The sequence below is a fragment of the Mustela lutreola genome, chromosome X (assembly GCF_030435805.1).
Source record: "Mustela lutreola isolate mMusLut2 chromosome X, mMusLut2.pri, whole genome shotgun sequence".
NCBI lineage: Eukaryota > Metazoa > Chordata > Mammalia > Carnivora > Mustelidae > Mustela > Mustela lutreola.
In genome coordinates this window covers 60,914,261-60,927,580 of record NC_081308.1, presented here as the reverse complement: position 1 = coordinate 60,927,580, position 13,320 = coordinate 60,914,261, and the positions used below count along the sequence as shown (strand labels likewise).

General features: G+C 38.8%; 1 protein-coding gene across 9 annotated transcripts in view; it reads left to right on the top strand.

Annotated features, from left to right (window-relative positions):
* The window catches only part of OPHN1 (oligophrenin 1), a 593,829-nt gene that overhangs the window by 318,249 nt on the left and 262,260 nt on the right, over window positions 1-13,320 (top strand). For all 9 annotated transcript variants that reach the window (XR_009350083.1, XM_059158456.1, XM_059158455.1 and 6 more), the window contains exons 12-14: window positions 7,621-7,699; window positions 12,392-12,425; window positions 12,929-12,991. Coding sequence is in view for 8 of the 9 variants with exons in the window: in XM_059158456.1 (XP_059014439.1) it covers window positions 7,621-7,699; window positions 12,392-12,425; window positions 12,929-12,991 (176 nt within the window). In the remaining variant the exon portion in view is untranslated. The remainder of the gene's footprint in view (window positions 1-7,620; window positions 7,700-12,391; window positions 12,426-12,928; window positions 12,992-13,320) is intronic.

Below are 13,320 nucleotides of genomic sequence, written 5' to 3'. Positions count from 1 at the left end.
CTCTAGAGTTAAGAGTCTATTTCCTATTTTGCATCTCTTTTTCCTCCATGTTCATCTGTTTTGTTTCTTGAATTCCACATGAGTGAAATCATATGGTATTTGTCTTTCTTTGACTGACTTACTTCACTTAACATAATACTCTCTAGCTCGATCCACTTGGTTGCAAATGGCAAGATTTCTTTCTTTCTTTCTTTCTTTCTTTCTTTCTTTCTTTCTTTCCTTCCTTCCTTCCTTCCTTCCTTTCTTCCTTCCTTCCTTCTTTCTTTGATGGCTGGGTAATATTGCAGTGTGTGTGTGTGCGTGTGTGTGTGTGTGTGTGTACACCATATCTTCTTTATCCATCCATCAGTCAATAGATACTTGGGATCTTTCCATAGTTTGGTTATTGTTGATAATGCTGCTATAAATATTGGGGTGCATATATTACTTCAAATAAGTATTTTTGTATCTTTTGGGTAAATACCTAGTAATATAATTGCTAGATCATAGGATAGCTCTATTTTTAACTTTTTGAGGAAATTCCATATGGTTTTCCAGAGTGACTGCACTACATTACATTCCCACCAGCAGTGTAAGAAGGTTCCCCTTTTTCTGCATCCTTGGCAACACATGTTGTTTCCTGTATTGTTAATTTTAGCCATTCTACAGGTGTGGGATGGTATCTCATTATAGTTTTCATTTGTATTTCCCTGATGATGAGTGATGTTGAGCATCTTTTCATGTGTTAGCCATCTGGATGTCTTCTTTGGAAAAAATGTCTATTCGTGTCTTCTGCCCATTTCTTAACTGGATTATTTGTTTTTTGGTTGTTGAGTTTGAGGAGTTCTTTCTATATTTTGGATACTAACCCTTTATCAGACATGTCATTTGCAAGTATCTTCTCCCATTCAGCAAAATTCATTCTTTTATCTCCTAATATAACATACAAGAACAAGTGAATTAGAACACCTTTTTAAGGGGAGATAGAAGGGATGGAGGGTGATAGTGATATTGGGGAGTCTTTTTCCCCCACTTGGTGCAAACATGATACAGACTTCTACTTTTCAGGTAAACTGGAAATAGTTGGATTATCAACTTTCTGATTTCAGTTAAGGCTTTCAAACTTTGTACTATGTTATATTTGTTTCTCTCCAGTACCCCCTTTTTGTTTTCTGGATCTGGGCAGTTTTATCAGAGGTGCATTTAACCTTGAAATTTTAAAATTAGAACATTTGGAGTTACTTTGGAGGAAAGCATATTATGCAGGTGAGAGGTTGATCCAAAATTCAGTGAATAAATGTTACTATATATTATTTCTTTCTAGTATTTCTATATATTGTGTTCTGCATAGTAGAAGAGAATTTTAAAAAATGCTCAGATTCCTAGAAAGGCACTTAAAGGTTGAATTATAATATCATATGAACAAAACTATCAATGAATGGAATTATAAAGATTATACTAAGAGATGAGGGCTTTGCTTTTTAGTCTGGTAATAAGTAAAAAGTCCATTTCCCCATTTGAAATTTCTATTTGTCAATCCATATGATTTCTTTGTTAAAAATGGATTGTCCTGACCAAAGATGGTTGTGATAGTAAACATTGTTACTGGAAACCATGCAGCTGTCACTTATTTTTCCAACAGCTTCAGGCTGTTGAACTATACTTCTATATACTGCAGAAAATGACTGTTGAGTTTGGCTTTTTTTTCATGAACCTTTGTTGTCTTTTGCTATGTATCATCAAGATGCTTAAAAGAAATTAAAATTTTCTGTGTCCAGTTTCATTCTGATTCCCCTTCAGCTTAAATTTGCAAGCTGTATGCAAATAATATCCCCATAGACTCAAAGCAGTTACAGACAATTTGGCCCTGAGATTATGTGCTGGGAACAGTTTATCTTTATGATGATAATGATGATGATGTTATGTTAGTCCTCATACAGTACATCATTAGTTTTTTATGTAGTGTTCTATGATTCATTGTTTGCATATAACACCCAGTGCTCCATGCACTACATGCCCTCCTTAACACCCATCACTGGGCTCACCCATTCCCCCACCTCCCTCCCCTCTAAAGCCCTCAGTTTTGTTTCTCAGAGTCTGCAGTCTCTCTTGGTTCGCCAGTTTATCTTCATGTATCTTCTACCTAGTGGTATGCATGGCTCATGATAGGTACTAAATTTGGCGTGTGTTTATTTATTTTTTTAATATTTTTTCAGTGTTCCAAGATTCATTGTCATGCACCACACCCAGTGCTCCATGTATTTATTTTTAAATGCATTTTCCCACCCCATAACACTGGGGAATTCTGAGACTAGAACCCAAGAATTAAAGTTTTGCTGTGTCTATGATTTTAATTACCACATATTGGGCACATAAACAACATTCACTCATTTAATCCCCCTCCCCTATTTTACCGGTGAGGAGAATGAGACTTGAATATGTTAAGTAAGTTGCCCAAAGTCACACAGTGGCAAGGCTGAGCTCAAACACCCATTTATAGTTCTTCAAGGTCCATGTTGTTGTTGTTGTTGTTTAATTTTGTTCCACTGTCTTATAAGGAGAATAAACATGCTGTGAAATGAAGGGTCAAAATATTAATGAATGGGTGCTGAGGTACCTCTGTGGACATGGAGTTTTCTGAGGGGTGTGGCATCTGCTTTCCTGGCTAGTAAATCTGATATAAGAAACAAAGTCAGCATTCCCAATAGGCATTAGGTACCTATACTCATGTCACTGCAGCACAAAGAACAAAGGACTTCCTGAGTCCCTTTTACTATTTCAGCAATAGAGGGCATTTTTTTTTAATTGGCTTTGCTGCCATGGTGCCTGGGTGGCTCAGTTGGTTAAGTCTCTGCCTTCATCTTGGGTCATGATCCCGGGGTCCTGGGATCGAGCCTCATATCGGGCTCCTCACTTAGCAGGAAGCCTGCTTCTCTTTCTCCCTCTGCCTGCCACTCTCCCTGCTTGTTTTTGCTCTCTCTCTCTGTGTCAAATAAAATAAATAAAATCTTTAAAAAAATAATTAGCTTTTCTGCCAATATTGAAATCACAGGTTTATAGCTCATAGAGCTTGAAGTGCAATGATAACAACAACAACATAACAACTGCTAACAATAGCCTCCATACCAGGCACTATTCTCAGTCCTTGAAATGCATAATTTCCTTTAATCCTCACTAAAATTCCATGAGGCATGTGGTTTTATCCCATTTTCACAAAAGAAGACAAGGAGAGAGAAATGAAGCAATTTAGGTAACATGGATAGCAAATGGTAGAGCCAGGATTCAAACCCAGGAATTCTAGTCTTCAAACCCATACTCTTAACCATTGCATTGTACTGCATATATGCTATATAAGCCTTTTTGTTCTGGATGAGTGACTGGGACCTCAGGAAGTACAGGGGATTTGTCTAAGGTCATTAAGATAGTCAATGGAAGATCCTGGACTAGAAGTCAGTGTTCTTTCTACTTTGTCATCCTGTTCTTATAAATATTATTCTGTTACTTTGACTTTCTGTGGCACCTAAGATTCCTCAGTGCTTCTTGGATAATCACTTATTCATTCTTTTAAGCGCTCTGTAAGGTTAAGAGGAGACATACACATTGGATTTTTCATTTCCCAGATAGGGAAGCTGAGTTCCAGAATGTTTTTTTTTTAAAGATTTTATTTATTTATTTGACAGACAGAGATCACAAGTAGGCGGAGAGGCAGGCAGAGAGAGAGAGAAGGAAGCAGGCTCCCTGCTGAGCAGAGAGCCCAATGCGGGGCTCGATCCCAGAACCCTGGGATCATGACCTGAGCCGAAGGCAGAGGCTTTAACCCACTGACTGAGCCACCCAGGCGCCCCCAGAATGGGTTTAGTATCATATCTGGTCTGTACTGTCTGCTTTTATGTCTGTTGCCCATTTCCTTGTTCTTCCTCTGGCTTTAGGATTCAGGTGTGTAGATGTCTTTACAAGGATTTCTAGACTTTCTAGCCCCATGCGATATATCCAAAAGGTTGGTTATTGGTTAGAGAAAAGTAAACTTGAAAGAATCCAGTGCCCAAAGCCAAGTCCTGGTTTTCAGTTGATTTTGGCTTAAAGATCATTTGGAGTTTTTCTTTTTTAAGATGCACTTGAATGGAGTAAAAGATGGAAAGTCAAATAGGAATCCTATGGTTTCAAAACTGGATGGGACCTCCCAGCTCATCTGGTTCCACACCCTTATTTTTTTTTTTTTATTTTTTATTTTTTTTTATTTTTATTTATTTTTTTTTTAAATTTTTTATTTTTTATAAACATATATTTTTATCCCCAGGGGTACAGGTCTGTGAATCACCAGGTTTACACACTTCACAGCACTCACCAAATCACATACCCTCCCCAATGTCCATAATCCCACCCCCTTCTCCCCAACCCCCTCCCCCCGGCAACCCTCAGTTTGTTTTGTGAGATTAAGAGTCACTTATGGTTTGTCTCCCTCCCAATCCCATCTTGTTTCATTTATTCTTCTACCCACTTAAGCCTCCATGTTGCATCACCACTTCCTCATATCAGGGAGATCATATGATAGTTGTCTTTCTCTGCTTGACTTATTTCGCTAAGCATGATACGCTCTAGTTCCATCCATGTTGTTGCAAATGGCAAGATTTCATTTCTTTTGATGGCTGCATAGTATTCCATTGTGTATATATACCACATCTTCTTGATCCATTCATCTGTTGATGGACATCTAGGTTCTTTCCATAGTTTGGCTATTGTGGACATTGCTGCTATAAACATTCGGGTGCATGTGTCCCTTTGGATCACTACATTTGTATCTTTAGGGTAAATACCCAATAGTGCAATTGCTGGGTCATAGGGCAGTTCTATTTTCAACATTTTGAGGAACCTCCATGCTGTTTTCCAGAGTGGCTGCACCAGCTTGCATTTCCACCAACAGTGTAGGAGGGTTCCCCTTTCTCCGCATCCTCGCCAGCATCTGTCATTTCCTGACTTGTTGATTTTAGCCATTCTGACTGGTGTGAGGTGATATCTCATTGTGGTTTTGATTTGTATTTCCCTGATGCCGAGTGATATGGAGCACTTTTTCATGTGTCTGTTGGCCATCTGGATGTCTTCTTTGCAGAAATGTCTGTTCATGTCTTCTGCCCATTTCTTGATTGGATTATTTGTTCTTTGGGTGTTGAGTTTGCTAAGTTCTTTATAGATTCTGGACACTAGTCCTTTATCTGATATGTCGTTTGCAAATATCTTCTCCCATTCTGTCAGTTGTCTTTTGATTTTGTTAACTGTTTCCTTTGCTGTGCAAAAGCTTTTGATCTTGATGAAATCCCAGTAGTTCATTTTTTCCCTTGCTTCCCTTGCCTTTTGCGTTGTTCCTAGGAAGATGTTGCTGCGGCAGAGGTCGAAGAGGTTGCTGCCCGTGTTCTCCTCAAGGATTTTGATGGATTCCTTTCGCACATTGAGGTCCTTCATCCATTTTGAGTCTATTTTTGTGTGTGGTGTAAGGAAATGGTCCAATTTCATTTTTCTGCATGTGGCTGTCCAATTTTCCCAGCACCATTTATTGAAAAGGCTGTCTTTTTTCCATTGGACATTCTTTCCTGCTTTGTCGAAGATTAGTTGACCATAGATTTGAGGGTCTATTTCTGGGCTCTCTATTCTGTTCCATTGATCTATGTGTCTGTTTTTGTGCCAGTACCATGCTGTCTTGATGATGACAGCTTTGTAATAGAGCTTGAATTCCGGAATTGTGATGCCACCAACGTTGGCTTTCTTTTTCAATATCCCTTTGGCTATTCGAGGTCTTTTCTGGTTCCATATAAATTTTAGAATTATTTGTTCCATTTCTTTGAAAAAGATGGATGGTACTTTGATAGGAATTGCATTAAATGTGTAGATTGCTTTAGGTAGCATAGACATTTTCACAATATTTATTCTTCCAATCCAGGAGCATGGAACATTTTTCCATTTCTTTGTGTCTTCCTCAATTTCTTTCATGAGTACTTTATAGTTTTCTGAGTATAGATTCTGTGTCTCTTTGGTTAGGTTTATTCCTAGGTATCTTATGGTTTTGGATGCAATTGTAAATGGGATTGACTCCTTAATATCTCTTTCTTCTGTCTTGCTGTTGGTGTAGAGAAATGCAACTGATTTCTGTGCACCCTTATAATAAAGAAACTGAGGCCCATAGAGGCCCAGTTACTATTCCAGGCTCTCTGAACTCTTGTCATTGTTTGCACCATTCCATGAGTCAGAGAGGTCTTTTCTTAACAGAAGGAATAAGAGGGACGAGTTTCTCATAATGATGCAGATATACAGAGAATGCAAGGAGACTTTACATCTGCATAATACGATCAATCTGAAATTTTGAGCTTGGTCATGAAGGTTTAAAAAGACCATACAGATTATACCACCTTGGGGTATCTTTGGTTATACATAGCTTACAATTAAATAGGAAAAAAAAAAAAGGGGGTTGAGACCATTTTCGATACAGAAAAAGTGTTGTAGCATAGTGGTTAAGAAAGAAGATGGCTTAGCGAAATAAGTCAAGCAGAGAAAGACAACTATCATATGATCTCCCTGATATGAGGAAGTGGTGATGGAACATGGGGGCTTAGGTGGGTAGGAGAAGAATCAATGAAACAAGATGGGATTGGGAGGGAGACAAACCATAAGTGACTCTTAATCTCACAAAACAAACTGAGGGTTGCTGGGGGGAGGGGGGTTGGGAGAAGGGGGGTGGGGTTATGGACACTGGGGAGGGTATGTGCTTCAGTGAGTGCTGTGAAGTGTGTAAACCTGGCGATTCACAGACCTGTACCCCTGGGGATAAAAATATATGTTTAGAAAAAATAAAAAAATAAGAAAAAAAAAAAAGAAAGAAGATGGCTGTTGGACCAGAATTCCTACATTTTATATCCTGGTTCTATACTTACCTACTGCATGAACTTAAGGAACACCTCAATGCCTCAGTTTCCCCTTCTGTAAAATAAGGATTCCTACATAGTATCTGCTTTATAGGTTCCTGGGTAGATTACATGAATTAATACCTATAAAGTACTTAGAAACTTAGAAAGTACCAATCTAGTGAGCATTCAGTAACCGTTATTATTAGTCATAGATTGCTTTAGTCAGCCAGAAGGCCTCCTCCCTGTGCTGAGCCAGCGTGCATGTTGTTGAATTCTTTCCAACTGGAAATACTCTTTAGACACCATAGATGGGGGAAGTAGGAAAGCCGTTTTTGTTCTGTTTTGGTTTTGGTGGATGGATGTGCCCATGCTGAATATGCTTACTCCTAGAGCCCAGACGAAACTGCTGCCTTCCCAAAGAGAAAAGTAGAGAGACACAGTTTGTCTCAAGTACAATGGAGCTAATTTAATTGTGTATTATGGTGAAGTGTCTTGGCATCTACCTTCCTATCTCCTTGCCTGACCCTGGCATGATGCTGCCAAGATACCATCTCTCCTAGGGTTCCCAAAGTTACTGTTCTCTAAATGTTCCATTGGTTTTTTGAGTAAAAGAGATTTTGAAAAATTGGAATTCTGTATGTGCCTGCTCAGTGTGATACCTCCCAGGGCTGAGAGGGACCCTAGATCACAACACTCCAATTTCTCAAGTGAGTTTTCTACTTTTAACTTGTCATTTTTCCCCCATTAGGCCAGGAACCATCACTTTGCAGGCCCTTTCAGAAGCTAACAGAAGGCTATGGATGGAAGCCATGGATGGAAAAGAACCTGTAAGTTGCCTCAGGATACTAGAGAAACCTCAGCACCATAGTACAGTGTGTGAGGGCCCTTAGTGGTTCACTGGGTCTAGGAAAATTAAATAGTCAGATTGTCAGATTCAAAATTTTAGAGCTAGAAGGAATTGTTGACTTGACATTTCTTGTTTAAAAAGTAAGCTATTTTGAGTTCCAGAGAGAGTGAAGGACTTATCTGGGATTTCTCAGAAAAGGCATAACAGTGGGGCGTAAAATTCAGGTTTCTGAGCTTCTTGCTTCAGTGTTACATTATGCAGCTGTGCCCACAAAATCTTTTTTTTTTTAAGATTTAATTTATTTATTTGCCAGAGAGAGAGAAAGAACACAAGCAGGGGAGTGGCAGGCAGAGGTAGAGGAAGAAGCAAGTTCCTCACTGAGCAAGGAGCCTAATGTGGGACTCGATCCCAGCATGCTGGGACCATGACCTGTGCTGAAGGTATCTGACCCACTGAGCCACTCAGGTATCTGACCCACTGAGCCACTCAGGTATCTGACCCACAAATCTTCTTCTTAAGAAAGAAAATTAAGTGAATAACCCAAAAGACCCCACCCCCAAACTAGTAGAACTCATATAGCAATTCAGTAACGTGGCAGGATACAAAGTCAATGTACAGAAATCAGTGGCTTTCTTATACACTAACAATGAAAATACAGAAAGGGAAATTAGAGAATCGATTCCATTTACTATAGCACCAAGAATCATAAGATACCTGGGGAATAAACCTCACCAAAGAGCTAAAGGATCTGTACTCGAAGAACAACAGAACACTCATGAAAGAAATTGAAGAAGACACAAAAAGATGGAAGACCATTCCATGCTCTTGGATCTGAAGAATGAATATTGTTAAAATGTCTATACTGCCTAGAGCAATCTATACTTTTAATGCCATTCCGATCAAAATTCCACAGGTATTTTTCAAAGAGCTGGAGAAAATAATCTAAAAATTTGTATGGAATCAGAAGAGACCCTGAATCGCTAAGGAAATGTTGAAAAACAAAAATAAAACTGGGGGCATCACGTTACCTGATTTCAAGCTTTACTACAAAGCTGTGATCACCAAGACAGCATGGTACTGGCATAAAAACAGACACATAGACCAGTGGAACAGAGTAGAGAGCCCAGATATGGACCCGCAACTCTATGGTCAAATAATCTTCGACAAAGCAGGAAAAAATAAACAGTGGAAAAAAGACAGTCTCTTCAATAAATGGTGCTGGGAAAATTGGACAGGTATATGTAGAAGAATGAAACTCGACCATTCTCTTACACCATTCACAAAGATAAACTTGAAATGGATAAAAGACCTCAAGATGAGACAGGAATCCATCAGAATCCTAGAGGAGAACATAGGCAGTAACTTCATCGATATCAGCCACAGCAACTTCTTTCAAGATATGTCTCCAAAGGCAAAGGAAACAAAAGCGAAAATGAACTTTTATGACTTCATCAAGATCAAAAGCCTCTGCACAGCAAAGGAAACAGTCAACAAAACGAAGAGGCAACCCACGGAATGGGAGAAGGAATTTGCAAATGATAGTACAGACAAAAGGTTGATATCCAGGATCTGTAAAGAACTTCTCAAAAAACAGATAATCATATCAAAAAATGGGCAGAAGATATGAACAGACACTTCTCCAATGAAGACCTACAAATGGCTATCAGACACATGAAAAAAATATTCATCATCACTAGCCCTCAGGGAGATTCAAATTAAAACCACATTGAGATATCACCTTACACCAGTTAGAATGGCCAAAATTAGCAAGACAGGGAACAACATGTGTTGGAGGGGATGTGGAGAAAGGGGAACCCTCTTACACTGTTGGTGGGAATGCAAGTTGGTGCAGCCACTTTGGAAAACAGTGTGGAGATTCCTTAAGAAATTAAAAATAGAATTTCCCTGTGACCCTGCAATTGCACTACTGGGTATTTGCCTTGAAGATACAGATGTAGTGAAAAGAAGGGCCATCTGGACCCCGATGTTTATAGCAGCAATAGCCACGGTTGTCAAATTGTGGAATGAACCAAGATGCCCTTCAACGGACGAATGGATAAGGAAAATGTGGTCCATATACACTATGGAGTATTATGCCTCCATCAGAAAGGATGAAGACTCAACTTTTGTAGCAACATGGACGTGACTGGCGGAGATTATGCTGAGTGAAATGAGTCAAGCAGAGAGTCAATTATCATATGGTTTCACTTATTTGTGGAGCATAACAAATAGCATGGAGGGCAAGGGGAGTTAGAGAAGAGAAGGGAGTTGGGGTAAATTGGAAGGGGAGGTGAACCACGAGAGACTCTGAAAAACAATCTGAGGGGTTTGAAGCGGCGGGGGGTGGGAGGTTGGAGGAACCAGGTGGTGGGTATTAGAGAGGGCACAGATTGCATGGAGCACTGGGTGTTGTGCAAAAACAATGAATTCTGTTACGCTGAAAAGAAATTAAAAAAAAAAGAAAATTAAGCTTTTTCAGTTTATAAAACTAATATGTATTTATATAGAAAGATGGAAAATAATTGTCATAACTGAATAAGCATTTGTTAAGATTTTATTCAAAATTATTTTGCTGCCCCCATCTTACATTCCCAAATCAGCTTATTCTCTTGAAGGGTACAGCTGGTGGGAAAGATGGTACTGTCATCCTATGTTTCAAGATGTACCAGTCTGTTTAGAACATTGTTACACAGGAGTACAAGCAATACCTTAAATGTTTTAGTGACTATCATAGAATAACCAATATGAGGAGTCAGAAACGAGTGAAAAGCACTTTTTCTCTTCAGTATCTTCCATGTGGGTTTCTTCTAGTGGCATATGAACTAATATTACCTTCCTAGTGTTGGAATTCCAAAAGCCTGAATTTGGATCCTAGTTGTGCTGTTCAGCAGTTGTGTGACTTCAAGCAAGTCATTGTAGCTGAGATTCAGTTTTCTTCTCTTCAGTAAAATGGGTTTAATAATCTCTGTTCCACTTAACTCACAGAATTGCTTTGAAAAATCAAATGAATGGGATATCTGTCAACTGTAATGTGCTGTATTAGTTTTAGGTGCTTCTAACTGGACTAAAGAATGAGTGCAAGGCTACTGCAATTCAATAATATTTGAATATAGTCTAATATTCTTGTTTTATTCAAGGCAAAAATTTGTTAAGAGGGGAAACACACCACAGACTTTTCTTTCTGTGTCTCCTCAGTGCCCTGGAGACTAAAGAGGAGTGGTCAGATCTCAGACTGCATTTATAGCAACCAAGAAGGTAGCAGGAGGGAAGTGGTACTGTGAGGACTGGCATACAGAAAGTAGTCCATGACCTGTCTCTCCCTCCTTCCCAGAAACCTGGAGCTTAACTATTGCATGCCTCTGATGTTTCTTTAGGAAGATGGTAGGAGGCTCAGCAGGGCATTTTATTCTTGATTCCCTCTTTTAAATTTGTTCTCTCTTTAGGTTTTAGAGGTTGAAGGATACAGATGGGTTTTTGTGGAGAATGACATTAGAATATGGATTCACTAAATATTGATCCCTAACAACTTGACTTTGATAGTGTTTCCGCAAATAGCTTGTTAATGAAAGTGGCAGCTAGGGCTGGTCAGCACAGAAATCTCCCTCATTGAATTGTCCATGGGCATACACACATATGCAGATGATTTTCTTTTAAAAGGACAGATTGCTGGGACACCTGGGTAGCTCAGTGGGTTAAGCCTTTGGCTTCGGCTCAGGTCATGATCTCAGGGTCCAGGGATTGAGCACCACATTGTGCTCTCTGCTCAGCAGGGAGCCTGCTTCCCTTCTTCTCTCTCTCTGCCTGCCTCTCTGCCTAATTGTGATCTCTGTCAAATAAATAAATAAAATCTTTAAAAAAATAAATAAAAGGAGAGATTGTTAAAGCCGACTAACAAATCCCATAGAGAAGGCTTCCTTCCTGCAGTTTCACATTATTATTCTTGCTGATTTACTAAACACCCCAATTCACTAATCTTAGATGTGGTATACATGCCTTTGTTTAAAGTGTCAAAGAAGATCAGAACTTGAAGGGGCATCTGTTCCAATCCTCATCATTTTAGAGATACGAGTCTTAAAGTATAGAGACAAAAAGGACATGCCCGAGATATCCTAATGAGATAGAGGTGGAACCAGGACTAGACTTTGTTGAGGATCTCCCCTTTGGTGTCTCATGTAGCTCTCAGTGTGTTCTTCAATATGACTCAGACAAATCTTGATCAGTGCAGGGGTGTCTTTCAGCTGGACACTTGCTTTTCTACAGAGAAACACCCATTACTTAGCCTTTGGGGTAGGAGGCTGTTACTGGAAGTATTTACATTTTACTGCCAATGCCCATTAGCCATGTATCTATTAGAAAACTGTTTCTTTTCTCGCATGCTCTCTTGCTCCATCAGAAAAATTCTCCAGGCTTTACATAAGTAAATTTCTAAGATGGGTAGGCTACAACTTCAGCTGCAGTGAGCTACTTGGAATCTGCTTCAAAGATTGTTAATCCAAGTGTTTTCTGGGGACCTATGCAAAGATTCTGCTTAGCCCAGTTTTTCATCTTATTAAAGCTTCAGGGACACCAATGGTTTTGATGGACTACCTGAGAAAATAGATTAGTATTATTTGCCACACTTATCTATAGTGATTGACAATAGCCTTGGCTTTTTCTTTCTCTTCTTTTGTAGATCTACCACAGCCCCATAACAAAACAGGAAGAAAGTGAGTCAAATTTATGGTCTATTGACATTACAAACTGTTTGCTGTCCTAATCAGTTAATGTTCTGTAATACTGACGCAAATGTGTTGATGACTCTGTGTGGAATAAAATTCATACCTATTTTTTAGTATGTATACTTAGTGAAATAAGGAAGTCACTTTATCTTAGTTTATGGTATAGGTAGTAATAGTAATATAGAGAAGAACATTGTATCTTTCTTATTCTAAACACACGATAGAAATTATGCGCATTTCTACCCTGACATTTCATGTCTGATGTTGCTCATGCCTAAAATAAACATAATGCAAAGAGATCAGTAACAGTGTTTTGTGGTAGAAGAGTAAAAAACTCTTTTAAGGGGAAAATATTTCTATTTAAGGGTATTAGTGATGAAAAACCATACCCCTTAATCTCTCACTGCAGTCTCCTAGCATGATCAATAAATGGTTGGTAGGTAAAGCTTATTATAGCAGGATCTAACTCTGTTTTCCTTTGTTTCAAATAGTGGAACTGAATGAAGTGGGGTTCAAGTTTGTTAGGAAGTGCATCAATGTCATTGAGACCAAAGGTAAGAAATGAACCAGAGTATTGGTGGTGTTTGAATTTGGTCACTCTGAATTTATTCTAGGGAAATTTCTTAAAATTAGCAATGATGTTGTTTGTTGGTCAGGACTCATTTTAGCGATAAAGACTATTTATAAACCTGGAACACTAGACATAAATTTCTAAAATTCTAGCAAATTTCAAGCCAGTGGTATCCAAGTATATTGGGATAATTTGTGGTTTCCTGCATTTAAAGAGAAAGAGCTTAATTAATCAAATGGTACAAAGTTCTAAGTTATACAAGATAATTATGTCCTAGAGATATGGTGTACAGCATAAAGCTGTAATTAACAA